We start from the raw sequence: 27,130 nt of genomic DNA on the forward strand, positions 1-27,130 counted from the left end.
GGCATGGGGGTTCAGGTGCAGGCCTAGGGGCCCAGCTGAGCCCAGCGTGAAGCTGAGACCTTCCCAGTCAGTCTCCTCCATCAGTGATGATGATGCTAAGTTGTGCTGAGCAGAGGACCACCAACCCTGCTACTACTAACCACAGCAGGCATTAGACATTAAGGGGGAAAGAGACAGAGACACCCTCCTAGTCCCCACATTCCAGATGTTCTCTTCCAGCACCCTCCTAATTCCAGTCAGCTCCGCCTACATAGGCCCTTGAGGATTTGATCCCTGTTTGGAGGGGAACATTCTTTTCCCATCCCCACAGGGCTTAGCAAACATGGCTGCAGGTGCAGGGGTAGAGATAGAGCTGTTGTAACTGCCAGGCCAGCAACGCCTGACCTACATCTCCACGGTTGGTCGCATGCAAAGAAAAATACCAGGGATTTCCGTTGGTGTTCACCAGATGCAGCTGCCAAGGGAAGGCTGGGTCTTCTGAAGACCTATTGTGAGTTGGGCGGGACCAGCGGTGAGCTGGCTGGGATAGTTTGGGGGCTGGCCTCTAAATTATTTCCTGGCTTTGAGGACCTCCCTAGACTTCAGAGAATCTATCAAATTTTTACCTTTTTTCTATCAAGGTCTTCCACTGAACTTCCCCCTGCTCCCCCTTCTAGTATATCATCCTTAATAAGAATTGAGAGAGAGAGAGAAAATGAGAATGAGATTCTATTTGGGAAAAAACTCCCCAAACTAAACAGCTGTTCTAATTGTAAACTGCTGGCATTTGGAGTGAGGTTTAGATTTGCATAGAAAAAAAGCAATTTGGAATCCAGTTTTGCAAGATAGTATGAAAAGGACCTGGGACCTTAGTCACCACCGCTCTGTGGTGACAGAGACATGTCTGGCTCTGGACATGTCAGTTAATCACCCTGGCCTCACTCTTCTCATCTGTCAAGTGTGGAGGATGGACCAGAGGATCTCTAAGGCTCTCTCTCCAGCTCCAGAGTGCTATGATCCCAACCCTAGGCCTTCCTCCAGCACCCCCGTACCCCTGCGGGGCATCAGTATTGTATAGGGAAGAAGTAAACTCTCTTAGGTGACAAGAGACCCGAGTTCTAATCCCAGTGTTGCTGTTTATTAACTCACTGTGTGGTCTTGGGTAAGTCACTTTACCTCTGGGGGCACATCACTTTCTGCATATGTAAACCAAAGACTTGAAAGTTCATTGAAAAAAGCACTATAGGAACTTTGGCATTATTATGCCTCCCTTATGTCATTCACCCCTTAGAGTATGCCTGCCTCCCAAAGGGCATGTTCTTCACCTGCAATTGCCTCAAACTGCAAATCTTAAGATCCTAGAGACACAAAATGGAGGAAGGGGGTTAGAACCCCCTTCTAACCCCCTTCTGTCTGATCGCAGAGCCTGTGTTCTCCCACTACAGAAATGTGGAGGTGGCACGGATGGTGGACAGGACTTGGGATTTGGAGTCAGAAGACCTCAGTAGCTTCCATGGTAAGAGGAAGACCTCCTCTACACCTCCTGGCATAAACAGAGGCTCAATGAGATAATATATGAACACAAAGCAGCACTGGACAAACCTTAGTCAATGTCTCCAGGCCACCCAGCATAGAGCCCACAGTGCTCTCCCTGAGAGGCCATGGAGGGACTCAGAGTCCTAAATCTGACACTTATTTGCGGTGCACTCTGGGCTGATCACTTAAACTCTGAGTCTCAGGGTCCTTGTTTATAAAATGGGCATAAGACCTACTCCATCGGGCTCAATAAACGTTTGCTATGATTCTAATTATGTTACGCTTCCTCCCTCTTCTGAACTCTTCTAATCCTGTAGTCGTTTCCATTGACTTTGGTACTTGCAGTCTCATGACCTAAGTTGTTGAGAGCTAGGCCCGTACTTTATACATCTCTTCTCTCCCATGGGAGCAGTGAGCACATGACAGGTGTGCAAAGAGCACCTGTTATACCATTGGGAGATGGGTTCTTTCTGAAGTAATATCAGTGGGGGCCATCGCCAATGATCACCAACCAATCCTCGGGCATCACACTGCAGCACACTCTTTGCTACCCTGTGCTGAATAGTGGGCACAGGGGTGGGGAGTATGAGGTAAATGGAAGCTGTAGGCCCTCTCCTCTAATGCAGTCAGTGTGAGGTGGAGAAGCCAGATTCACCATCTGGAGAGGGCACCAAGCAATACAGAAAAATGGAAGAGGCAGAGAGAGCCAAGGGAAATCAATGGACACCAGAGGGAGCGAGTGAGTGTGTCTGAGTCTAACAGATTGTATTTGGATTCTGTCCTTATTAGCATTTGACCTGTCTTACTCTCAGTTCACTAATCTGGACAACGGGGACAATAATATGTTTCCCAAGCAGGATTATTGTGAGGGTTAAAAATACGACATTAGTGCACCTTATAGCACCTTGCACATAACAGGTACTCAATAAATGGGGTTATGTCTATGGGCCCCTCTGACGGCCAATAGATTGCACACCAAGAACCAGTACGACTTATGGCTCTCTATAGCAACTGGAGCTCTGGATGGAGAAAGTCCTCTTGACAGAATCCTGATTAGATTTGGAAACTCTTTCTATAGAAGGAAGGGAGGCAGCTCAGTACAGACCAGAGGCCTCAGATCAGACATATGTGGTTCCCCCCTGGGGACTCCATAGCTTCCTGGCTATGTGTTCTTTTGGCCAGTTACTGTGAGTCTGATTCCTCATCTGTGTTAGACTCTAAGACCATGTGTTACTCCTTCCAAGAGGCAGCCAGGGTGTTCTTTAAAAGCACAGAGCACAGGGGTTAGAGGATTCAAACCTGGGTTTAAATCCCAGCTCCGCAACTTACTAGCTTGGGTGAGTGACCACAGCACACTATTTAAACTTCCTGAGCTTCAATTTTCTCATCTAAAAACCTTCCTCCTTCGGTGGCTTTATTACCAGATAACATGCTTGTGTCTGGCACACAGTAACAACTTCACTTGATACATGAAAGTGTTATCTTTGTATCCAGAGCCTGGCACTGGAAAGCACTCAATAAATGTGCTGAATCAAACCCTGCCCAGTGGAAGGGGTGAGGGGAGGAAAGATGCTCCTGTAAACTGGCACTTGCTGCTACCAGCCCAGGTTGGTGACATCTATCAAAATCACAAGTGCACATGCCCTTTGACCCTGCAATTCCACATCTAGGGATTTATCCTCCACAGATACCCTGTAGTCATACATGGGCCAAATGACAAATATATCGGGCTCTTCATTGAGTATCCTAATGGCAAAAGACTGCAAAAAAGTGTTTACCACTGGAAACTGGTTAAATAGAGGACGGTACCATGTATGGAATACTCCGTAGCTATTAAGAATGAGAAAGCTCTTGATGGACTGATACAGAGTGATCTCTAAGAGACACTGTTAAGTGAGAAAATCAAGGTACCAAATAGTATTTATAGCACACAACCATCTGTATAAAAACCAGGGGAAACATATGTGTTTGCTTATGTCTACAGAGTCCATTCTCCCAGGAAGGGAACTGGGTGGCTAGGAGAAAAAAGTGGGAGGGAGACATTTATTCCTTTCAAAATTTGAACCCCATGAATATACTATCTATTCCAAGAAAACTAATAAAAAGTTAAAGGGGGAGTGGTTTGAGAGAGGAGAGAAGAGAGAGAGAGAATAATTCTCCCACGAGAAGCAGCTGGGACTCCCCAAAGACAGACCCTTTGGCCAGTTATCATACTATCAGAAAAAAAAAAGACGACTCTGGTATTTGCATCCTGTGACAGCAAAATAACATCACTGCTGTGTGACCAACTGCACTAGGGTTGCCAACATCTCTGATCCTTTGGCCCTAGGAGAGGACCAGGATCCATGATGAGGTCCCTCTATCCTCTGGGTTAAGTCTGTCCAGGTAGAGTAACAGGGAAAGAAGGTTCAGGTTAAAGTAAAAATTATCCCTGATAGTCTCAGAAGAAAAAAGGGGAAGGAGGGAACCTAGTCCTGGAGGGAGCCCTCTTCCCACCTTTCTTTCTTTCTTTTTTTTTTTTTAAAGAAGGCATTGGATCTTTTTTTTTAAATTTTATTTATTTATTTTTGGCTGCGTTGGGTCTTAGTTGCTGCGCTCGGGCTTTCTCTAATTGCAGTGAGTGAGCAGGGGCTACTATTCGTTGCAGCGCACGGGCTTCTCATTGTGGTGGCTTCTCTTGTTGCGGAGCACGGGCTCTAGGCGCACGGGCTTCAGTAGTTGTGGCAATGCGGGCTCAGTAGTTGTGGCACATGGGCTCAGTAGTTGTGGCACGCGGGTGGCTTAGTTGCCCCGCGGCATGTGGGATCTTCCCGGACCAGGGCTTGAACCCGTGTTCCCTGCATTGGCAGGCGGATTCTAAACCACTGTGCCACCAGGGAAGCCCCACCTTTCTTCCCTTAAGGCCCCTACTACTCCTTCTCCTCCGTTTTCCTTAACAATCTGCCTGCATGCTAAAAACACTCTATCAGGGACTCCTGGAAGTAAATGGAGACCCAGCTGGCTCTGTAAGATATATACCTGGCTAATAAAATATAATAAAAGATGCTTTACCTCATAAGTAACCCTGGAAATAGTCCTTGGATATTTTTAACTTTTTATTATGAGAATATTTCAACATGTACAAAGGTAGACAGAATGATAAAATGAACCACCGTCACTCAGCTTCAACAATTATCAACTCAGTATCAATCTGATTTCATGTGTTTCAACTCTCCCTCACCTCTCTGTATTATTCTGAAGCAAATTCTAGACATAGTTTAGCATGTATTTCTAAAAGAGAAAAAAAAATCCACAATCACAATACCATTATCATATCTAAATTTGAAAAATCCAACAAAAGTCTTGGAAGGGGTTTAAATGTGATCAAAACTCTTTCCCAAAGAAGGCACCTTTGTTCAATATGAAATATTAATGCAGTGTATATAATAAGCTCCAGGTACAAGTTTTAAAGTTATTTATAAATAATTCAGATCTGTAGATGTTTAAAACCTATCGAAATAAGGGTATTCCACCAACAAAAATACTAAGATGACACGAGAGTCAATTCCAGATCTATTAAGAACTTAAACGTGAGAGGTAAAACTTTAAAACTTTTAGAAGAAAATATAGACAAATGTCTTTAGGACTACAGATTAAGGAAGTATTTCTTCAACATAACATAAAGGGTGTAAATCATGGAAGAAAAGATTCAACTACATTAAAATTAAGAAATTCTAGTTATCAGAAGACATCATATATAAAGTGAAAAGGCAAACTGCGAGCCTATATTCATAACACGTGCAGACAAAAGATTAGTATTCAGAATACGGACTTCCCTGGTGGCGCAGAGGTTAAGAATCCGCCTGCCAATGCAGGGGATACGGGTTCGATCCCTGGTCCGGGAAGATCCCACATGCCGCTGAGCAACTAAGCCCGTGTGCCACAACCACTGAGCCTGCACTCTAGAGCCCATGAGCCACAACTACTGAGCCCATGCACCACAACTACTGAAGCCTGTGCGCCTAGAGCCCGTGCTCCGAAACGAGAAGCCACCACAACGAGATGCCCGCAAACCGCAACAAAGTGTAGCCCCTGTTCGCCGCAACTAGAGAAAGCCCACGTGCAGCAACGAAGACCCAACACAGCCCAAAATAAATAAATTTATATATAAAAAAGATTAGTATTCAGAATACATAAAGAATTTCTAAAAATCCATAAGAAAAAGGCATATGAAAAGAAAACAGAGCAAAGACTTTTACAGGTATTTTACAAAAGAAGAAACACGGTCAACAGATGTAAGGAAAGATTCTCAACTCCACTGAGAAATGCAAATTAAAACCCCAAGATACCATCTCACACCCACCAGCTATATAAAAATTTTAAAGTCTGACCATATCAAGTATTAAGATGTAAAGCAATGGAAATTCAAATGCTGCTGTTTCCAGCATAAATTCTTACAAACACATAGGGAAACATTTGGGCATTACCTTCCATCAAGCAATTCCACTCCTGAGTATATACCCTACAGTAATGTTTCCCACAGTGTGGTTCCTGGACCAGCAGTAGCGGTATCACCTGGGAAGTTGTTAGAAATGCAAATTCTCAGGGCCCCAACCCCAGACATACAGAATCAAGCACTGTGGTGGTGGAGCCCAGCAATCTGTGGTTTAACAAGCCCTCCAGGTGATTCTGATAAGCAGCTGAAGTCTCGGAACCACTGCCCAGGAGAGACTCTTGAACGTGTGCATGCGAGGGAGACACACACAGAATGTTCAAAACCACATTGTTTGAAATAGCAAAAACAAGGGAACAACCCAAATAATCACTGACAGTAGAATGGATGCATAATCTGAGACATAATCATACAAAGGGATATGAAAATGAATGAACTACAACTATACACATAACATCGAGGGATCTCACAATGTTCAATGAAAAAAGAAAACTGCAGATGAATACACACAGTATGATATTTAAATGAAATTTAAAAGCATGCAGAAGCATACACACACACACACTAAAACATTTTTTTAAAGGCAAGGGAACGACAGACACAAATCTCAGGAGAATGGGTAGGGTGTGGCTGTAATTGGAGAGGACACACAGGGGGCTCTAAGGTATTCATAAACTGAGTTATGAGTTTACAGGTGATTATTTTCCTAGTCTTGAAACTTCACATACACATAAGATATTCTCTGTTGTATTTATGATAAATTTCTTAAAAAAAAAAAAAAGTTATACTGGAACAGTGCATACTGGGAGCCAGAACTGCAACCACTAACTCTGGCTACATGTGTGGTGTCCAAAGAGTTAAGCCTGTTTCTCAGCCTGTGGGTGGGAGGGCAGGCAGCAGCTGGGGCACAGTGGGAGTCTCTGGCTCCAGCTGGCTCCAGCCTAGATCTGCCTGGATCAAGCACCACGCCCAGGAACTGGCACCTGTGGGGGCAGGGCACTCTGGACAGGTGGCACCTGAAGCCCCTGATGACCTGCACATGTAAGGGACTGGGCCCAGTCAGATGGATGGCAGTCTCCTCCTTTAGGAGCCCCTCCATCTGGTAAGAAAGTGTGCTGGTGGCAGCTTAGAGATGGTGAGAAGTGGGAAGAGGGTCTGGGACTCAGCGTGGAGGCGGGGAAGGAACTGGGTGGGCTGGGCTCAGATACCAAGGGAGGCTGCTGGGATTAGCACCTGCTGAGAATGAGATTAGGTTTCTTGGGAAGGGCTCATCTATCTAATGCCCCCCAAAAGCTGTCTCCCTACAGCTTTTCTCTGCTGGACAGATGGTGTCTGAGCTGCTTCCTTGAGAGGGTGGTGGAGGTGGGGTGGGAGCTGATGCCTGCTTGGTCTTGGGCTTCCCTGTCTTCCACAATAGTAATGATCAGAGACCTACTACATGCCAGGCACTGTCCTAAAAGCCCTTCACACAAATTACCTCCATTTAATTTTCACAGCACCAGACTGCCTATGGCCTAGAGAGCAGGTTTACATTCAAGGAGACCTTGGCTTGGTATACTTAAACACTTGCCCAAAAAAAAAGTCAAAGAGTGAACAAACTAGGACTTGCATGCAGGAGCCCTCGCAGGAAACTACTGGCCGTGACGTCTTCCCCTTCTCATTAAACGGCAGCAAGTTCCTTCCTGTTGCGCAGGCCAAAAACCTGGACTCCTTTTTCTCTCACATACCCCTTATCCAATCATTAGCAGATCCAGTGGCCCTGACCTTCAAATTGTATCTATGCTCTGACCACTGCTCACCACTTTGGCCACATCTCTACCCTCGTACAAACCACCATCATCACCTGCCCAGCTTCTTACTGGTCTCTTGCTCCCACCTTTGCTCATATAGTGAATACAGGGACTCTGGTTAGTTTACACTGTATACCCAACCTATAGCTCAGTGTCTAACACATGGCAGGTACTCAATAACTATTTGTTAATGAACAAATAAATGAATGACCAACATCTCTCAGGAAATGACTCAGATTCAGAAGGGAGGAAGACCTGCCTGAGTGCCCTTAGCTTTCTCAGCCCAGATGACCTTTGGTACCCCAAAGCAGTGGTCAACATCCTTCCCTATTATGAAATGTCCTGGATGTATAGCATTACCACTGTGTCATCCACTTGTGCCTGTACACATGCACACACACACAGGGACAAAGGTACTGGAACAGGGCTGCTTCTGATTAGGAATGAGCCTAGGACACTTATTTCTAGGGGACCGTCCCTGCACTGTATACACGTTGGTTTTTATTCTCATGAATGAAGAGTCACTGGAGGGTTCTGAACTGAAGAATGACAGGATCTGACCTCTACTTTAGAAGAATCACTGGTTGCTATATGGCTAACAGATTGGGAGGGGGGGGCGGTGTGCAAGGGAAGAAGCATGGAGGTGGCTGTAGAGTTGTCCAGGTGAGAGAGGGAATGAGCAATAGTTCTGCCCTCAGCCAAAGCAATCTTGAGAAAGAAAAACAGAGCTGGAGGAATCAGGCACCCTGACTTCAGACTATACTACAAAGCTACAGTAATCAAGACAGGATGGTACTGGCACAAAAACAGAAATATAGATCAATGGAACCGGATTGAAAGCCCAGAGATAAACCCACGCACATATGGTCACCATACCTTTGATAAAGGAGGTAAGAATATACAGTGGAAAAAAGACAGCCTCTTCAATAAGTGGTGCTGGGAAAACTGGACAGCTACATGTAAAAGAATGAAATTAGAACACTCCCTAACACCGTACACAAAAATAAACTCAAAATGGATTAAAGACCTAAATGTAAGGCCAGACACTATCAAACTCTTAGAGGAAAACATAGGCAGAACACTCTATGACATAAATCACAGCAAGATCCTTTTGACCCACCTCCTAGAGAAATGGAAATAAAAACAAAAATAAACAAATGGGACTTAGTGAAACTTAAAAGCTTTTGCACAGCAAAGGAAACCATACACAAGACTAAAAGACAACCCTTGGAATGGGAGAAAATATTTGCTAACGAAGTAACTGACAAAGGATTAATCTCCAATATTTACAAGCAGCTCATGCAGCTCAATATCAAAAAAACAAACAACCTAATCCAAAATTGGGCAGAAGACCTAAATAGACATTTCTCCAAAGAAGATATACAGATTGCCAACAAACACATGAAAGGATGCTCAACATCACTAATCATCAGAGAAATGCAAATCAAAACTACAATGAGGTATCTATCACCTCACACTGGTCAGAATGGCCATCATCAAAAAATCTACAAACAATAAATGCTGGAGAGGGTGTGGAGACAAAGGAAACCCTCTTGCACTGTTGGTGGGAATGTAAATTGATACAGCCACTATGGATAACAGTATGGAGATTCCTTAAAAAACTAAAAATAGAACTACCATACGACCCAGCAATCCCACTACTGGGCATATACCCTGAGAAAACCATAATTCAAAAAGAGTCATGTACCACAATGTTCACTGCAGCAGTATTTACAACAGCCAGGACATGGAAGCAACCTAAGTGTCCATCGACAGATGAATGGATAAAGAAGATGTGGCACATATATACGATGGAATATTACTCAGACATAAAAAGAAACGAAATTGAGTTATTTGTAGTGAGGTGGATGGACCTAGAGTCTGTCATACAGAGTGAAGTAAGTCAGAAAGAGAAAAACAAATACCGTATGCTAATACATATATATGGAATCTAAAAAAGAAAAATGGTTCTGAAGAACCTAGGGGCAGGACAGGAATAAGAACGCAGATGCAGAGAATGCACTTGAGGACATAGGGAGGGGAAAGGGTAAGCTGGGACGAAGTGAGAGAGTGGCAATGACATATATACACCACCAAATATAAAACAGATAGCTAGTGGGAAACAGCCGCATAGCACGGGGGCGATCAGCTCGGTGCTTTGGGTGCTAGGTGCTCTAGGACGACCTAGAGGGGTGGGATAGGGAGGGTGGGAGGGAGATGCAAGAGGGAGGGGATATGTGGATATATGCATACGTATAGCTGATTTACTTTGTTATACAGCAGAAACTAACACAACATTGTAAAGCAATTACACTCCAATAAAGATGTTTAAAAAAAAAATAGCTCTGCCCTCTCACATCCCACTTCTAGCTTTTTTTTTTTTTTTTTTTTAAACTTTTAAAATTTTGGCTGCGCTGGGTCTTAGTTGTGGCATGGCATGCGGGATCTTTCGTTGTGGTGTGCGGGCTCAGTAGTTGTGGTGCGCAGGCTTAGCTGTCCTGCAGCATGTGGGATCTTAGTTCCCCGACCAGGGATCAAACCCGCGTGCCCTTCATTGGAAGGCAGATTCTTAACCACTGGACCACCAGAGAAGTCCCCCCACTTCTAGCCGTTAACCAGGCTAGTTCTCCTGCCAAATGAGAAACAACAACAGCACATGCTGGGGACTCCCTCAGCAGCTTCCATTATCAAGATAGCACCTCACTAACCCCCTCAACAGTCCTGTGAAGCAGGTTCTAGCAGTACCCAAGTTTTACAGAGAAGAAAACAGAGGCTCTAAGAGGTAAAGTCACCTGTCAAGACTCCACAGCAGACTGTCAGCATCCAAAGTCTGTCCTCTTCTCATCTGAATAGTCTGCTTCCAGCCAGCATCCATCCACAGCCTATCCAGACTCCAAAGCTCAGTTCCCCTTACTCAATGGCCTTCTTTTGAGAACCTATCTACAGGGCTACCATTCACTGAGTACTCCCTGGGTGCTGCATGCACTGCTGAATGCTGTACATGTGCTGTGTAATATTCCAATGATCAAAGGAGCCACATACCTTGGTGACTTCCATTTTACACATGAAAACAGTGAAGCTGAGAGAGGCAAAGTCACAGAGCAAGTAAGCTGTCTATTGTCCTAGTCACCTGGCCCTGAGCCATCTTATTACTTTTCTTTTTCTTTATTTTTTTCCTTTTCAGTCATTGGGTCAAGGGAGGATATCCAATAGATCATAGTGTGGTGGATGCTCTGCTCTAAAATATAAGCTGTCTTTTTGTCCCCTTGACCCGACTCTACATGCCTTAAGGTCAAAGTCCACAAATAACATTTGTTTGCCCATCCTACAGTGCTGGAGCTGAGCCTTGGACTTGGGCAAAGGAGATCAGAAGGGTCAGGAATTCTCGTCAAAGTCACAGGGATAAATGAAGGTGGAGGAGAGGGATGGAGGCCCTCCTGTGAATCCTACCCCTCAAGGGTACTGTTCCTTTTAGCTTGAGAAGCCTTGAGGACACCTTTGTCCAGGAGAATGCACCTTCTAGTTCCTTAAAAGTGGGGAGCACTGTTCCAGCTAAGACCCTGCAGACAGGTGGAATGTCTGTACCCCAGCCTCGTTCTGAAGAGACTTGCAGAGCAGGAAGGAAGGGGCAATGACTTTCAGTTCCCGTTAATGTGTCTAGAAGCAGCAGCTGATTCAGCTAGATGATGTCACCTTCCTAAACCTCCTGACCAGCAGCTGAGATGGTAAAAGCAGGAAACTGGGGGATACTCAGCTGGCTAAGCCCGAACATGCCTCTGGAAAAGGCCAATAGTAACCTCGGGCTCTGGGAGCATCCTCCTGAAGTTTAGCAAAAAGAGTCCTATCAGATGAGAGGACAGTAGGTGTCCTTCAAGACCCTCATTCCAAGATGCTGCCCTAACTCTCCTTTTGCTCAGCAGCTTTCTGCACATCCTGAACTAACAATGCTTCGCTTATTTGAGGGTGGAGCACTGGAAAAAAGCCTGGCTTTCGGAGCCAGACCAATGTGGGTCTGAATTCAGGATCCAGTGTGTCCAAGCTGCAGGACCCTAGGCATGGAACTTCATTTCTCTCAATCTCAATTTCCTCATGGAAAAGAAACTGGAGCCGACAGCCTACTCATCACACAGGCTGGGTGGGAGAATAAACGAGAAAATGGATGTAGAGTGCCTGATTTGGGAAAGGTGCTCAGTAAGTGGTAGTCGCCGTAACTCCCTTTGGATCCCTGGGAGGGAGGAGTGAAAGACCCATAACACAAAGGGGAAGCAAGGCCCACAGTGGGCCCACCAGTGTCAGAGCCGAGTATCTGCGTGGGCCCAAAGTCTGGACGAGCCAAGTTCAATCTGCCTTGCTTTTCTGTTTGCAAAATCTTTGCTTCAAATCTTCCCAGGCCGGCTTGCTCCTTAATCTACTCTCAGGTCAAAAGTCACCTCCTCAGAGAGGCCTTCTTGATCTCCTCGTATAAAGTTGGTTCCCTAGATACTGCATTACTCAGTTTCATGTTCTTTAAATTATTTAACCCTCTATCTGAAATCATCTTGTTTCTCAGGCTAGCTGCCTCCCCAGCTCACATATGTGAAAGCAGTGTCCTTGACTGTCTAGTTCATCACAGCACCCCCAGCACTCAGCACAGGGCCTGGCATGTGGTGGTGCTCAATAAACATCTGCTGAATCAACAAATGAATGAATGCACCTGGGACAGCCACCGGCGAAACTGACAAGGACCCCACACTTACTCCTCTGCTCACTGTCAGTTCTAGGTCCTGGCTCTCATGCCAGGTGCTGGCATTGCTACCTGGGAATCAGTGGACCAGAAGGTGGCCAGGATGGGCATCTGTACCTGGCAATGGGATATATATATTGGGATACCAGGACTGCCGAAGAGGGCCTCGGACTCTCTCCCTGGCACTTGAGGCTCCCACAAATCTGGCTCCAGCTGACCTTTCTGGCTTTATCACCTAATAAGTGACCCTTTCACACACACTCCAAAATGGACTACCACTCCTATCTGTCTCTTCTTGAGAGTCCATGCCAGCCTGCACAACTTAGCTCACATGGAGCACCAGCTCCTCTTTTCCCTCACTCTGCGGTAAGTCCCAGCACAAAAGTCACCTCTCCTGTGAAGTGCTGCTCTTATTTGGCATTTAGCATTTATTGTTGGCTTTCACAAGATCTCTTTTCATGTGCATTACGTCTTTTCTAATTCAACTGGAAGTATTTCAAGGATAGAACTGGGTCTTCAAATGGAGATATCTCAATTAATAAATCTGGAAAAAAGGCTCTCTTTTTTATTTAAATCAGTTTATTTATTTATTTATTTTTGGCTGCATTGGGTCTTTGTTGGTGCACGTGGGCTTTCTCTAGTAGCAGCGAGCGTGGGCTACTCTTCGTTGCGGAGCGCAGGCTTCTCATTGCGGTGGCTTCTCTTGTTGTGGGACACAGGCTCTAGGCGTGCGGGCTCAGTAGTTGTGGTGTACCAGCTTAGTTGCTCTGCAGCATGTGGGATCTTCCTGGACCAGGGTTCGAACCTGTGTCCCCTGCATTGGCAGGTGGATTCTTAACCACTGTGCCACCAGGGAAGCTCCCAAAAGGCTCTCTTTGAAACAAAGTTGGCTGGGTCCCGAAAGGGTTGGGGGGACTCCTCCCTGCTGCACTGGCCCCTCTGGTGAAGGAGGAGAAAGATCATCATGCTGTCTCAGCCCAGGAGCCCAGGTATGAGGCAGTGAGGGAGCCAACAAATCCTGGACTATCACATGCAGTCTGGGACAATCCCAAGGTCATGTGTGTGACTGGCTTTTTAAAACTCCATCATTTTCACGAATCTGGGCATAATTTACTTATCAATCATAAAGAATGATAGAAAAACTCTGCTCAGTTCAACGGAACTTCCATGCTATCTGCTTCTGTGAATTAAGCTTATCCATCTTATCATCTTCTTTTTTTTTTTTTTTTTTTTTTTTTGTGGTACGAGGGCCTCTCACTGCTGTGGCCTCTCCCATTGCAGAGCACAGGCTCTGGATGCACAGGCTCAGCGGCCATGGCTCACGGGCCCAGTCGCTCCGCGGCATGTGGGATCTTCCCGGACCTGGGCACAAACCCATGTCCCCTAGCATCGGCAGGTGGACTCTCAACCACTGCGCCATCAGGGAAGCCCCATCTTATCATCTTCTTATCCATACTTTCCTTTCCCTTGATTTCCCCTGCTATTTTATCCTTTTGATCATATGAATTTTCCTAAGTTGCCTCCAACTCTTTGTAAAACAAAGTGAGGCTCCAATAAAATGAGTTGGTCCAGTTCTCTTTTAAATGCTACAATGGTGTACAAAAATGATGTCCGAAACAATTCATTATAGCAAAGATAAGTGACAAAAATAATGCATGTGAATCACTAAGTATAGTACATGGCACTTAGCATTCAAAAGGTAAGTTGAAAGAACACTCACAATTCTTACTAGCTTCTCTGGGCTGACTCAGTTTTCTCATGTGTAAAATAAAAACAACGTCTTAGGTTTATTCATTTGTTCAATCATTCATTCCAAAATCATTCACTGAATGTTTACTACCTATAAGGAACAGTTTTAGGTATTAGAGATAAAATGATGAGCCACCTAAAGTCCTTATAATCATGGGGCTTACATTCTAGTAGAAGAGTGACAAAAACCAAATAAACAAACAAAAAGAAAATTTCAGATATAGGTTGGTGCTGTGACAAAAATACAAGAAAGTAAACGACTAGAGAGTGATTTAGAAGTACCTTGGCTACTTTAGACCAAAGGTCAAAGAGAACCTCTCAGAGGAGGTGACCTGTGAGCTGAGTCAACTGAAAGAACCAGCAAGGCAAACACCAGGGGCAGAGCACTCCAGGCAGAGGGAACAGCAACTACACAGACCCTCAGGCAGGGGCAAGTGAGCCAGGAACCAGGAACAGCAGGAGCCCCTGAGCCATGAGTGCAGAGAGGGAAGGGGGAGTGCTGAAGGATGGAGAGGCAGCCAGTACCAGATCATGCAGGCCATAGAGGCCTAGGTAAGGACTGGGTTTTATTCCAATTGGGTGGAGGGTTGTAAGCAAGAATGTGCCAAGATCTGAACTGGTTTTCAAAAGACCACTCTGTCTGCAATGTTGGGGCAGAAGTGATTTTTTAAGGTCCCTTCTTAGCTCCAAATAGCTGACTTTTCCTCCTGTCATTATTCTAGGCTCCCACGAACTGGCTGCCAGAACAAGAAAGATGCATCCTCCTCAATAAAGAGAGAGCAAAGAGAAGGAGCAGTTTCTACCCCAGGCAGAAGCAAGGAATCTGTGTCACCTCGTTCTGCAGGAGATGGAGGGAGTGGCCCCATCAGGGAGGGGTGGGAATCCCAGCTTGGAAAACATCCCCAAGCCACCTGTATTGTTTCTGCCTCCTGTGTGGAAGTTTCTGCCATGACACAGTGCTCCGGAATGCTCTCCCCACCCACCCCCCCACACCCAATCTTCCGTTTACAGAGGCAGAGTTGTACTTTGCATTCCTCCCAGGATTTAGCTCAAATCTAGCCTACAGGAAATGGTCGATAAAGAGCTACTGACTGATTAATGAAGAGAGGGAATATTCTCAGCCATTAGGCAAATATTAATGAGTACTATGAGTACTATGTTGGTCTCTGGGGATACAAGGTGATTAAGATGGGTTTCTTGCCTTCACTGAGCTCAGAAGTCAGCAGATAGACCAAAAACCACAGACAGCTACAATGCTGGGTATAAGAGTAACAGCAGCAACATTTACTAGGCCCTCTTTATTCACAAGTAGAGCACTGTGGGCTTTAGAGCCAGACTAAGGTTCAAATCACGACTTTACACCACTTACCAACCTAGCATCTTTGTACAAATTCCTTAACTTCCCTATGCTTCACTTTTCTCCTCTGTAAAATGAGAATTATAGTAAGAATGCCTACCTCAATGGTACTGTTTTGAGAATTCAATGAATTAACACATATGAAATACTTAAGGGTAAGTGCTCTATAAATGTTAGCTATTATTAAAATTACTATACCATCTGTGCCAAGCTCGACATGTATGATCTCATTTCATCCTTACAAAAACCCTACCAGGCAGGTATTACCATCTCCATTTTTGAGATAGGGGAACTGAGGCTCAGAAAGGGGGAGGAATGAGCCCAAGATCAAACGGCTGGTATGTGATGGAGCCAGATTCAAACTCAGCTCTGTCCCACTCCAGAGGCCATACTTCCAATAATGAAATGATCCCATTCTCTTCAGAAGCTCACAGCACAGTGCCCCAAACACAGCAGAGGCCCCATAAAGGGAGCTATGGTTGTTATTCCATTGTTCCTGGAGATCTTCCAGTAGTAGGTGCTGTGGAGCCTAGAGGAAGCACCTCTTTTACCCTGAAGGGGTCTGAGAAGGGCTCAAAGGAAACTGACCTGGGTGCCAACTGCAGGCTTTGCTCTGGAGTCCTATGGGTTCCCCTCACTGAATCGTGGTCTGCTAATTTGGAACCCTACCTTCCACCACTAAATCAGACCCAGAAACTGCTCCCAGGTGCCTGGACACCTGCATGGACAGGCAGGCAGTTTCCTCTGGGCTGACTTCTTGTCTGGCTCTACACACCTCTCAGTTTCATCACTTAGCCACCAGCCTGGGGCCTCTTGCCTGCACCTGCTGCTGGACCCAGTCCCAGGGGACCCTGCCCAAAGGGCCATTTCTGAGTGACTCCCTGGAGACTTCCTTGATATGGTAACCCCTAGGGTTCCATATGAATGTGGGTGCTGTGAGCAAAGGGAAATTTTTCTTACTGAGTAGCAGACGGAGAGTGGGTAGAACAAGAGGTGGTTGTTCTTGTTTTGAATCAGAGGTGAGTGTGGGGTGAGGCCCACTGTGCCTCCCAGTTTTTATATTTAAGCAGCACTGATTCTGGCCAGTCAGAGCTCCCACTCAGCAGTCTGTGGAGCCTAGAGGTGGGCGAGGACATCCGGGGGTGAGGAGTTAATAGTCATCTCTACTTCCCATTTGACCCTTACTCATAGATCTGGCCTTGCCAAGTAATTAGACTGCAGAGGGCAACCAATGGATGAATTAAGGAATGACCAAACCTCACAGTGAGAGGAAAAGGAAAGATCCAGCATTTGGTAAAGGAACCAGCTTTTACTCCATACCAGGCTCTGTGCTGGGGCACTTTACATACACCGCTCATCATTATGAATGTTCACTAACTTGGACACTACACACTCAGCCACCAAGTGCCAGGCACAAGAGTAGCTGATGGCAGTGAATGAGATTCAGTTTCTACCTTCAGTAAGCTCAGAGCACCTTGCTTAATTAGTCTTTCTCCCAACAATCCTATGAAATGATTATTTCCATTTTATAGATGTTCAGGCTTAAAGAAGTAAAGTAACCTGTCCAAATTCATGAAGCTAGGTAAGTGAGAGAGCTACGATATTGCTTCCACTCAAAAAGTGCTTGTTGGTTGAAAGAATTAATGAGTGAAAGAATGAATGAAAGAATGAGAGACACAGGGTTTTGACCTCAGTCAAGGAGCAGCAACAAGACCAAACATTTATAGTTCTCAAAGTGCTTTTTCATCTATCATCTCCTTGGGCCTCTCAAGATAGCCCATGAGGGAGGCAAGGCGGGTGTTATCTTTCTTCAGCAGATGAGGCAACAGACTTACAGCCACACAGCAAACAAGGAGTGGGGCCATCCTGGAAAACTCCAGAGTCCCCACAGCACCTTGTTTAATCACTCAGATGCATGTCAAGCACCTACTATATGCTAGGCATGCTCCTATGCTCTTTAAATATTCAACTCATTAAGTCTTCCACTCAGTCAACAAATAATGATTGAATGTCTTCTGTGTTCCAGGTTCTATGGCAGGATCTAGGGATACAGCAGTGAATAAAGCAGGGGAGATCCCTGCCTTCCTGGAGGCACTTGGCAAAGTGCCAAAGAAAATATGCCCCATCACCAAATGCCCAGCCAGCAACAATGGCCAAACCCCCACTGTGTACAGCATGATTTGGGGCCCTTGTGGAGGAGGTGGGGGACAAGGTTATGAGCTACAACCCCCAGCTTTAGGAGTCTTAAAATCTCCAAGTTCTTGGTTCGAAGGATATACATATACTCTGTCAGCCTAAAAGTCTGCTCTTGGAGTGTAGCTCCGATAGTGATCACAGCTTCTTGATCACCTGTGAAGGCAATCTGCTAATAACAGCTGTAATAGTAGCTGTCATACTGAGTAATTACATATGCCAGACTCCATGATAAATGTTCCATGTATCTTACCACTTATTTTTATGATCAAGAGTCTTTCAAGAAAAGTACGGCATTATTTTCATCTTTTAACAGATGAGGAAACTAAGGCTGCGACAGATTAAGCAATTTGTCCAAGGATAACTATAGAGCAAGTAGGATTCAGCACTGGTTTGTCAAATTTTGTATCTGGCTCTGAACAGTGATGGAATTTCTCCCAGGGAGGCACTGGAGATGGAAACATCAAGAATACCAAGAGCAGCTGCTTCCTGGGAGGGCTAGGACCTCCAGAGCCCCCAACAGATTTTTCCTCCCCCACTTTTATCAGGTCTGAACATCAGACAGAGAGGGAAAGGTTAAGTAAGCTCAAGCTACCCCTAGGGCAACAGGAGTCTCTCCCTCTCTGCTGAACCTCCAGGGGAGGAGTCTGTGACCTTCATTTGCCACCACCAACCCCCCACAAGAGAGACAGAAGGAAGGAGGGGATGGGGGCAGGGGAGTCTTTTCCCTGGGTTGGGGAGGGGTGGGGCACACCAGGGAAGAAGGGAAAAAGCATGACTGCTTCTTTCCTCTCTTGGACAAGAAGCCCGTACATGTGATGTGGTGTGTGTCCTGCACATGGAAGCCCCACAGGGGAATGCCAGGGTACCTTTTGGACCCAAGAAGACTCAGAGAGGAGAGACTGGCACAGCCCTGAACTGCAAGCTAAGCTAACAATTTCTAAGCATTGTAACTAGGTCATCAGGTTCCTGGAGAAGCCAGCTGTGTCTGGGGATGGGGGATGGGGAGGGAAATTCTGCAGTTTACCAAGATCCCTACTTCCCTTCAGGCCCCGCCCTCCCTGAAATCTGCACCTGCTCCCAAACTGACCCCTCCCCCTAGCTGGGCCCAGCTGTCAACGGCTCCCAATGCCCCACCCCTGCCTTCCATGGGCCGGAACTATGGGGGCCTCTTGGACAGGAGGTACCTTATTGCCACCTTAGCCCTTCGGAAAGGGAGCTGTGGGGCAGGGAAGGAGTGGCCTCGCCTGGGGGGTATTTCTTACTCCATGAGGGCAGCAAGAAAGCTGGGTTCCTTTGGGCCTGCCCAGGGTACCTTCCTGGCATTGATGCCACAGGTGGCAGGAGACAGATGATGTTTCCCCTGCTGAGACCAGAGTTGCCAAAAGGCTTCAATCAAGCCTTTGAATCTGCACCTGGCCTGGAGCCCCAAAATAACAACCATGGCAGCCTACCTGATCCACAGGTCGCAGGTGCATCTGGCTTTTTTCTCCCTGCTGAGCCCTGGCTGGCAAGGGATTCTCTCTGCCAGCGATAACTAGAGACCTGGCTGCATGGCTCTGGTGTTGGGCCTCTCCCCATTGGGCCCACCTCTACCAGCAACTATCTCCATCCCTCTGCCCAGGGGCCTCCACCATCAGTCACCATTCCCTTCTCCCTGACCAGCTTTACTGACAGCCCAGACCCTCTTCCGCCAGACTGCCTCTTCACTGTCTCCCAAATGCTTCATCATACACATTCCACCCTCCAGCTCTGTGTGGATCTTTCATACCTATCAAGGCTGCCCTTGCCACATTCGTTTCACCTACTGAAAGCCTTCACGGTCCAAATTTTCCTAGTAGGTAGTAATGATGCCTGACACCGACTGAGCATACTGTATTCAGGCACTGTGCTAGGTAGGCTACAGAATCACTCACTCATTCAGCAAGTATTCACTGAGTGGATCCCATGTGCCAAGCACTCTGCTAGATGCTGGGGATGAAGGAAACTTGAAACAAACCCCCTACACTCCGGGAGCTTAACTTTTACAAGAGGAGTCAGGCAGTAAAGAGGTAAACAAAGGTGGCCTCTTTACTCTTTAGGAGAGGTGATATTTGAGTTGAGACCTAAATGCTAAGACAGCCCTGATCAGATCTAGGGGAAGAGTGACCCTGGCAAGCCTATGACAAAGAGATTACTACCACTATCTTCATTAAGGGATGATTACTACCTTCATTTTACAGATGAGAAAACTGAGGACTCGGTGTGAACTGCACAAAGGCACACTGCTGAGAAAGCTATTATTCAAGCCTCTAGTGGTGACCTTTCTCCTTCCTGACACTAGGGTTTGGGCTGGTAATGCAGTTGGTGAGGGAGAAGGTGCATGGGGTGATGCAGGCTGAGGGTGGAGGTCCCTGGACCAAGCCACCAATTGAGTAGCTAGCTAATTGTGGAAGTGGGCTGGTTTGGCAGGGGTCCAGGGCACCTGTGGGATGCAGCCAGGGGGTCTGTCCTCTTCCATTTCTGGAGTCTACAATACAGATTTGGCACAGTTTGCCTGGAGCCATTCACCAAGGGTTGCGAGTCTATTCCTACTGCTTTAAATGAGTTTGCTTCCTTAAGGACAGAGACATTTTTGTAGCCTAACCTGCATCTAATAATAACAACCCTTCATGTTCATTGAGCAGATCCTGGCTGAGCCCTTGCCCAACCCCAGGTCCTGTGCCAGGTACTCAGGGTAAAGTAAGCCAGTCCAGGCCTGCAAAGAAGCAATGATGCCGTGACTTGAGGGTAGGCTTTGGCATGAGATACAGCTGGGTGCAAGACCCAGCTCTGCCTCTTACAAGGTGTGGTACTGTGGACATGTTATAAAGCCTCTTGAAGCTCTGGATTCTCCATCTCCACACCAAAGCAGTTGTGAGGACCAAACACGATGATTATGTCAGGGGCATAAACATAGCACCTGGTACAGAGCAAGCACTCAACACATAGCACCTGTCATTATTACTAAAAAAACACTTTTGCATTTCACTTTCTCATTTGAGCCTCGCTTACTCTGGTAGGCTGGTACTATTCTCTCAGATTTATGGATGAGAATTTAAAGCTGATTTGTCTAGTGCTACGCCACCAGCAAGAAATTAAGCTAAGTTTCACAGTGAGAGGCCTGCGTACCGCAAAAAAAAAAAAAAAAAAAAAAAAAAAGAAATTAAGCTAAGTTTCAAATCTGAGTGCAGAGTTTTATCTATGGGTATGTAGAAAGTGATCAATACATACTACCATGACCCTTGCCTGGAGTGTCTGGGAGCTGAGGGGACGGATGGGTGATGCACACAGCCTGACTCAGATGGCAGAAAGACACCAGCAAGGCCCAAGGTGTAGGGCATGGAAACAGACCACTGAGGGATGGGACCCGGTTCCCCTCATTGCAGTACCCACAGTATCCCCAGCCCTTAGCGCAAATAAAGTATTCACCAGTATTTGCTGATTTAACAAATGAAACAAAACTCTGAAGACAGCTCCAAGCAATGAATCCCGCTTTAGGGAAGGCAGGCAACATTGATAACACTGAGTTAAAAGCTAGAATTCTAAGCCATTTACTGTGGGACTAAGGCCCCTTGCCTTAGTTTCCTCCCTGAAATGGGACTGAACATACCCACCTCACTGTGAAATCATGTATACAAAGAAGTCTGGTGAGTTATAAAGTGTTATCATGCATATAAAAGCAATTATCATCAGGCTACAGACCACTAAGGCAATGAAGTGTTGTGACGACAAGCACCTCAGGTTTGAAGCCCGGGTCGTCCTGGCACTAGCCTGTGTGGCCCTGAGCATGTCACTTTTCTCTGAGTCTCAGTCTTCTCAACTATAAAATGAAGATGACACCACCTACCTTGTAGGGTTTTTTAAGATGGCTTAGAGATAAAGAACACAGGCTTGGACTAAGACAGACTTGGTTTCAAATCCTGACTCTGCTTCCCACTAACTGGGTCCCCCCAAATCTCATTGTCCTATAATGCTGAGATTGTTGGACAGTAACACAGAGATGAAATTGGTGAAAGCCCTGTCACATAGTGAGCACTGAATAAATGCCAACAATCATTTAGACACTGGTACAGTCAGGGGAGGGGGCAAGGTGTAGTGTTTAAAAGTGGGAGCTTGGAAGCTACCCTCACAGGCTTTGCCACTTACTAAGCATGCTACCCTTCATAAGTTGCTTAACATCTCTGTACCTCAGTTTCCTCATTTGTAAAATAGGGATAATAATGGTAGCAACTTCAGAGTGTTGCTCTGCGAATGGAATAAATTAATACATATAAAGCATTTTGAACAACGCCTGGCATAGAATAAGCACTTGATAAATGTTAGGTGCTGTTAATAGTAACGTTAACAATAATATTAATCACCAAGTGGAATAAGAGGGAGGGACTGTGTAATCCTGGGACACGGGTATCCCATGGAAGAATTCTAGGGAAATCCCTGGGCAGCTGTTTGTAGGCAAGTTCTCAGCCTCTGGGAGAAAGACTCTTCTATGGAAAGGACATGAGGCTGGGGGCTCCTGAGCAAAAATCTCAGTCCCGATGACCAGGAGGCCAGTCTCTGGGGAGGCAAGTCAGGCTGCTTGGAAGGACACAGTGTTCCTGGCCCCGCCTGACTCAGGGGAACAAAGGCACGTGTGTGGCCAGGGAGGAGGGAGGGGAATGTTTCCCTTTCAAGAGCGGAACAAAGGATCTGAGGCATAGTTGAGTGCGTTCCAATCCCCTCCCAGGCTAGCTCCCATTCCTCAGATGATTGTCCAACAAGGTTTTCAACCTTCTAGCTTCCTCCTGAAAGGTGACCTCGGGGAGGGAGTGGCAGGCTCCACTTCACTCTTCCCTCTGTCATCGGTCTCCAAGAGGCAGGATTTCTACGTGCCAACCTCTAAGACCTCTCTTAGGAGTCCCAGGCCTGTGCGGGGTGTGGGGTGGGGACCCAGGGGGAACCCAGGGTTAATGGATGACACAAGGCACTGCAAGTGACAGGTTTAATGTCCCTCTAGGGGGAGTCCAAGACTAAAACTGCTACTTAGTGTGGAGCCAGGAGAGAACCCAGGAGTTCTGACCAACCCCCAGTGTGGGGTGGGTGTAAAACTCTGACAGAACTCAGTGGAAATGCATTTTCTAAACCTTAAAGGGATGATCACAGGCTGGAGAGAGAAGCTAGGTGAAGGGTGAAGGGGGAGGAAGCGAAGAAAGTAACTGACAAGAGGAAAGGGAGAGACATGGCCAAAAAAAGGAGTTTGTGTGAGGGGGGGAGCCTTTAGGGATATTACTTTCCAATTTCCACACTCTAGCCAGCAAGAATCCGACTGCTGGGGTGGGACAGGAAGCAGTCCATGGAAGTCATTGCAATGGCATTTCCTGAAGAGTGAGAGAAAAACCTCTAGTTCCGAGGGGAGCTCTGGAGTCTGCCCAAAAAGCCCTGTAGCTTGGAGCTAGCCTTAAGGCTCCGGCTTGGCCTGAGAGTCTCATCAGGGATGAAACCAAGTAGCAGAAGGTCCCAAAGGCAGTTTCTTTCTGCAAAAACACTATTTACAAAAATCAATATGTAATAAACGGGAAGCCAGATGATGTGACTGAAGGAGCCCTTGGTTGCGGCTGCTGGTTGCTGCTGATACTGACAGTCACTATTCTGAGAGCCTTTTGACATGAATTAACTCACTGAATCTTCAGTGCAAAGCGCTATTATTATAGCCATTTACAAGTTAAAAGACTTGCCCAAGGTCACAAATGACATAAGTGGTCTAGTCCAGATGTGAAAGCCCAAACCCTGCATCTTCCTCCTGATGTAACCTTGGGCAAGTCACTTCATCTTTCTCAGCCTGATTTCTCTCTGCTCACCTCCCTGGGTGGTTGGTTTATAAGCATCAGAAAGGCAAGGTGGGGGGAATTCCCTGGCAGTCGGTGGTTAGGACTCCCACTTGCAGGGGCACAGGTTCGATCCCTCATCAGGGAACTAAGATCCTGCATGCTGCAGGGCCAAAAAAATACGAAGTATCTGGGAACACTGGAACCACAGTCCCTCAGGGAAATAATGAGCAGAACTCACTCCATTAAAAATAATAATAATAAAAAAATTAAAAAAATTTTTAAAGGCAAGGTGGATATGAAAGTGCTTTCTAAGCTGTAAAGTGCTACATAAATGTGGAGTGGAAATATTGTGGGGTCAGTGATAAACTACCCTACATTAACACTGGGATTAGTTAATTTTTAGCAATTAAAGTGCTGCAGCTGTTGATAGGAAAGAGCCACCCTAAAGCATAACTATCGTGAAATATGCCATAATGATGGAATCCACAAGGCCTAGGGCCAGTGAGAAGCAGGATTCCTATACTCAGCTTCAACCCTCCATCTTACAGATGGGGAAACTGGGGCCTAGGGGTAAAATGACTTGGCCAAAGTGAGACAGTGAGTCAAGGCAGATTTGAGACTAGAACTGGGATCCTGACTAAGACCAGTGCTTGACCAACATGCAAAGGAACACTACGGAGCTCCTGGCAGGACAGGAACACTGCTACGGCCTGCCTGCCCTAAGGCTATGCCCAAAGGTCACTACGGAGTCCAAACAAGGGAGAATAGACGCTGTAGATTCTGTGAATGGGTCTCCAACACGAGTTCTGTGGCAAAGATGATCAGAATTATGATACCAACCTGTGCCAGGCTCTATGCATCTCAGGCAGATCTCGTTAGGTCTTCGCCATGGCCTTGTGAGGCAGGTAATATTTGCCCCAAGGTTCAGAGAGTTCAAGGAGCTTGCCCAAAGTCACAGAGCTAGACATGGGTGATGTGGGACCTCAACCCAGACATGGTGCAGTTATCCACACAGAATTAGTGCTAGAGTGGAGGAGGACCATTCAGCACACCACATTTGAAGAGACTATCCCAGAACATCTAGCTTATTTAGCCCTGATTCTATGATCTCCAAGTGGTTAAAAAATGTGGCTTTCAAGGTGGCCAGACCCATCAATATGCCATGTGCAAGCCTGGTCTTGGTCCCTTTTCACCATTTCCACCTCTACCTCCTGATCCAAGCCACTCTTCTTTCTCACTTGACAGCTTTCACCAGCCTCTTCACTGGGCTCCTGGCTGCCACCCTTGCAGAATTCAGATCATTTCACCCCTGCTCCTAATCTTCTCCTGGCCTCTCTCATTCTACCAAAGCCAAGTCCTCACCATCACCTGTAAAGGGCCATGTGATTGGGCCCCTGGCTACCTCTCCCCCCTCAATCCCAACCACTCTCCCCTCTCACCTCCTACCACTCTCTTACTGTTTCTTCTCCAGCTACACTGGCCTTCTTGCTCATCCTTGAGCATGCCAAGCACACTCCCTCCTGAGTCCATCCCTCTGCTTATAACACTCTTTCTACAGGTACCCACATCGACCACCACCTTACCTTCTTCAGGCCTTGGCTCAAATATTACCTTTTGGTGATGCGTTCTCTATGCACTCTTTTAAAATTGCAGCCTTACCTCCTTTTGCTAGGCATGCCTTATGCCTCAATGTGCTTTATTTTCTTCATAGCACTTAGTATCACCTGATATATGTTATGTATGTATGTAATTACACGTTGTCTGTTTCTCCCCACTAGAATGTAAGCTCCACAATGCAAACTTAATTTTATTTAATGCTGTACTGCTAGTGCCTAGGACAGCCTGACACACAGCAGGAGCTCAATTAATATTATCTGAATCAATGAATGAATGTTTAGGGACTTCCCTGGTGGCGGAGTGGTTGAGAATCCGCCTGCCAATACAGGGGACACGGGTTCAAGCCCTGGTCCAGGAAGATCCCACGTGCCACAGAGCAAGTAAGCCCGTGTGCCACAACTATTGAGCCTGTGCTCTAGAGCCCGCGAGCCACAACTACTGAAGCCCGCACACCTAAAGCCTGTGCCCCGCAACAAGAGGAGCCACCACAATGAGAAGCCCGCACATCCAATGAAGAGTAGCCCCTGCTCTCCACAGCTAGAGAAAGCCCACGCGCAGCAATGAAGACCCAATGCAGCCAAAAAAAAGAATGAATGATTAGATAAAGGGCAATTCCTATTACTATTATTCTGGTTTGATAAGTGTCTGTTTCTTCAGAAATTTAGGCGGCTTCTCTTCTCTTTCATTAGGTACCTGCTACGCCTAAGACCTCTGCTCAGTGCTGATTAAACAAGTATGGACAAGATGTGGACTCCACCCTCAGGAAGTTCCTAAACCTGGTAGAGGTATGGTAGTGTTAGATGTCTTCTTTATACTAATTTAAACTCTACCACTGTGATTTACCTATCCAAGTTCTGCTGGGTACTATACCAATAAAAAAGTCTTAGCCCCTCTTCCTGCAGATATTTGAAACCAGTGACCGTGGTCTCCTGGGTCTTCTCTTCCCCATGCTAAACAAAAAGACCCAGTGGGATTGTCTGACTTAGATCTGCCAACTGGGAACGGGGAAGACAGACTGTCGGCTGGAGAGACAGAAGAGAAGCGGATCCAGGAGCAGAGTGGCTCCTTCAAAGAAAAGAGAGGGAGTCCTTGGGGAGGAACTCCATGGAATTAGGTTGAAGGTTGGGGGTGGGGACAGAGCCCTGCTCATTAGGTAGTAGGAGATTATGTTTCTGTAGAAGAGCAGCTCACTGGGAATTACCCCTAAACCTATCCATGCTAAACCCAGACAAAACCATCGCTGCTAAAATAAAGCCCTGTAATGGAAGGCTGAGGGCACTGGAAAAACCAGGGAGGACGCCCAAGCCACTGGCCTCAGGACAGATACCTGCTGGGGAAGGGACAAGTAACAACTGCTGCTTCCTGTAGCCCAAACAAATCTGGTGACTACCCACACAAAAGCCAAGAAAACCCTCTAGGTTCTGTTGGGGACCCCTGAAAAAATATTTGGGTATTTTCTACCAGAAGCTTAAGGGCTCTGTGGGGCTACTGGGGAAATCAGTCTCAGGAAGCCTGGAAAACCCTGTGATGGTGATGGCGTTTTAAGGGCAACTTCAAATGTACATCCAGAAGAACCGGGTGTTTTGAGGGGGAGCCCCTGAGACACTGCTACCTCACTTTGGGACCTGAATGAGAGATTACTAAAAATTTCCACGTTTGGGGTTTCTAATGGGGTTTCCCCAAGAAAACCACAGAACTGCGAACAGCTGCTGAGATCTGCAAAAGTCGCTGAGGTGCTTCAGCGAAGCATACATTAGTGCCAAAGAAGACAGAACAGGCAAGAAGAAACCTACAGAAACTAGAAGACCACAGAGCTATGCAGCCTGGGAAAGGCCAAATTATGGTTTCTCCGCCACCCCCGCCCCAACAACTGTTCATTGCTTTCAACAATGGTGTTTCCATCAAGCTAAGGGGTTTCCCAGGGACAGT

General features: G+C 46.4%; 1 protein-coding gene across 7 annotated transcripts in view; it reads right to left on the reverse strand.

Moving 5' to 3' along the window:
• The window catches only part of BCL2L1 (BCL2 like 1), a 51,957-nt gene that overhangs the window by 18,731 nt on the left and 6,096 nt on the right, over nt 1-27,130 (reverse strand). Inside the window, exon 3 of one of the 7 annotated variants that reach the window (XM_019950829.3) lies at nt 4,055-13,399. The exons of the other annotated variants lie outside the window; for them this stretch is intronic. Coding sequence (XP_019806388.1) covers nt 13,295-13,399 — 105 coding nt within the window. The 3' untranslated portion in view covers nt 4,055-13,294. Of the gene's footprint in view, nt 1-4,054; nt 13,400-27,130 lie in introns of those variants that run through there. 7 annotated transcript variants of the gene reach the window in all.

This window comes from Tursiops truncatus, chromosome 15 (genome assembly GCF_011762595.2).
Source record: "Tursiops truncatus isolate mTurTru1 chromosome 15, mTurTru1.mat.Y, whole genome shotgun sequence".
Taxonomy (NCBI): Eukaryota; Metazoa; Chordata; class Mammalia; order Artiodactyla; family Delphinidae; genus Tursiops; species Tursiops truncatus.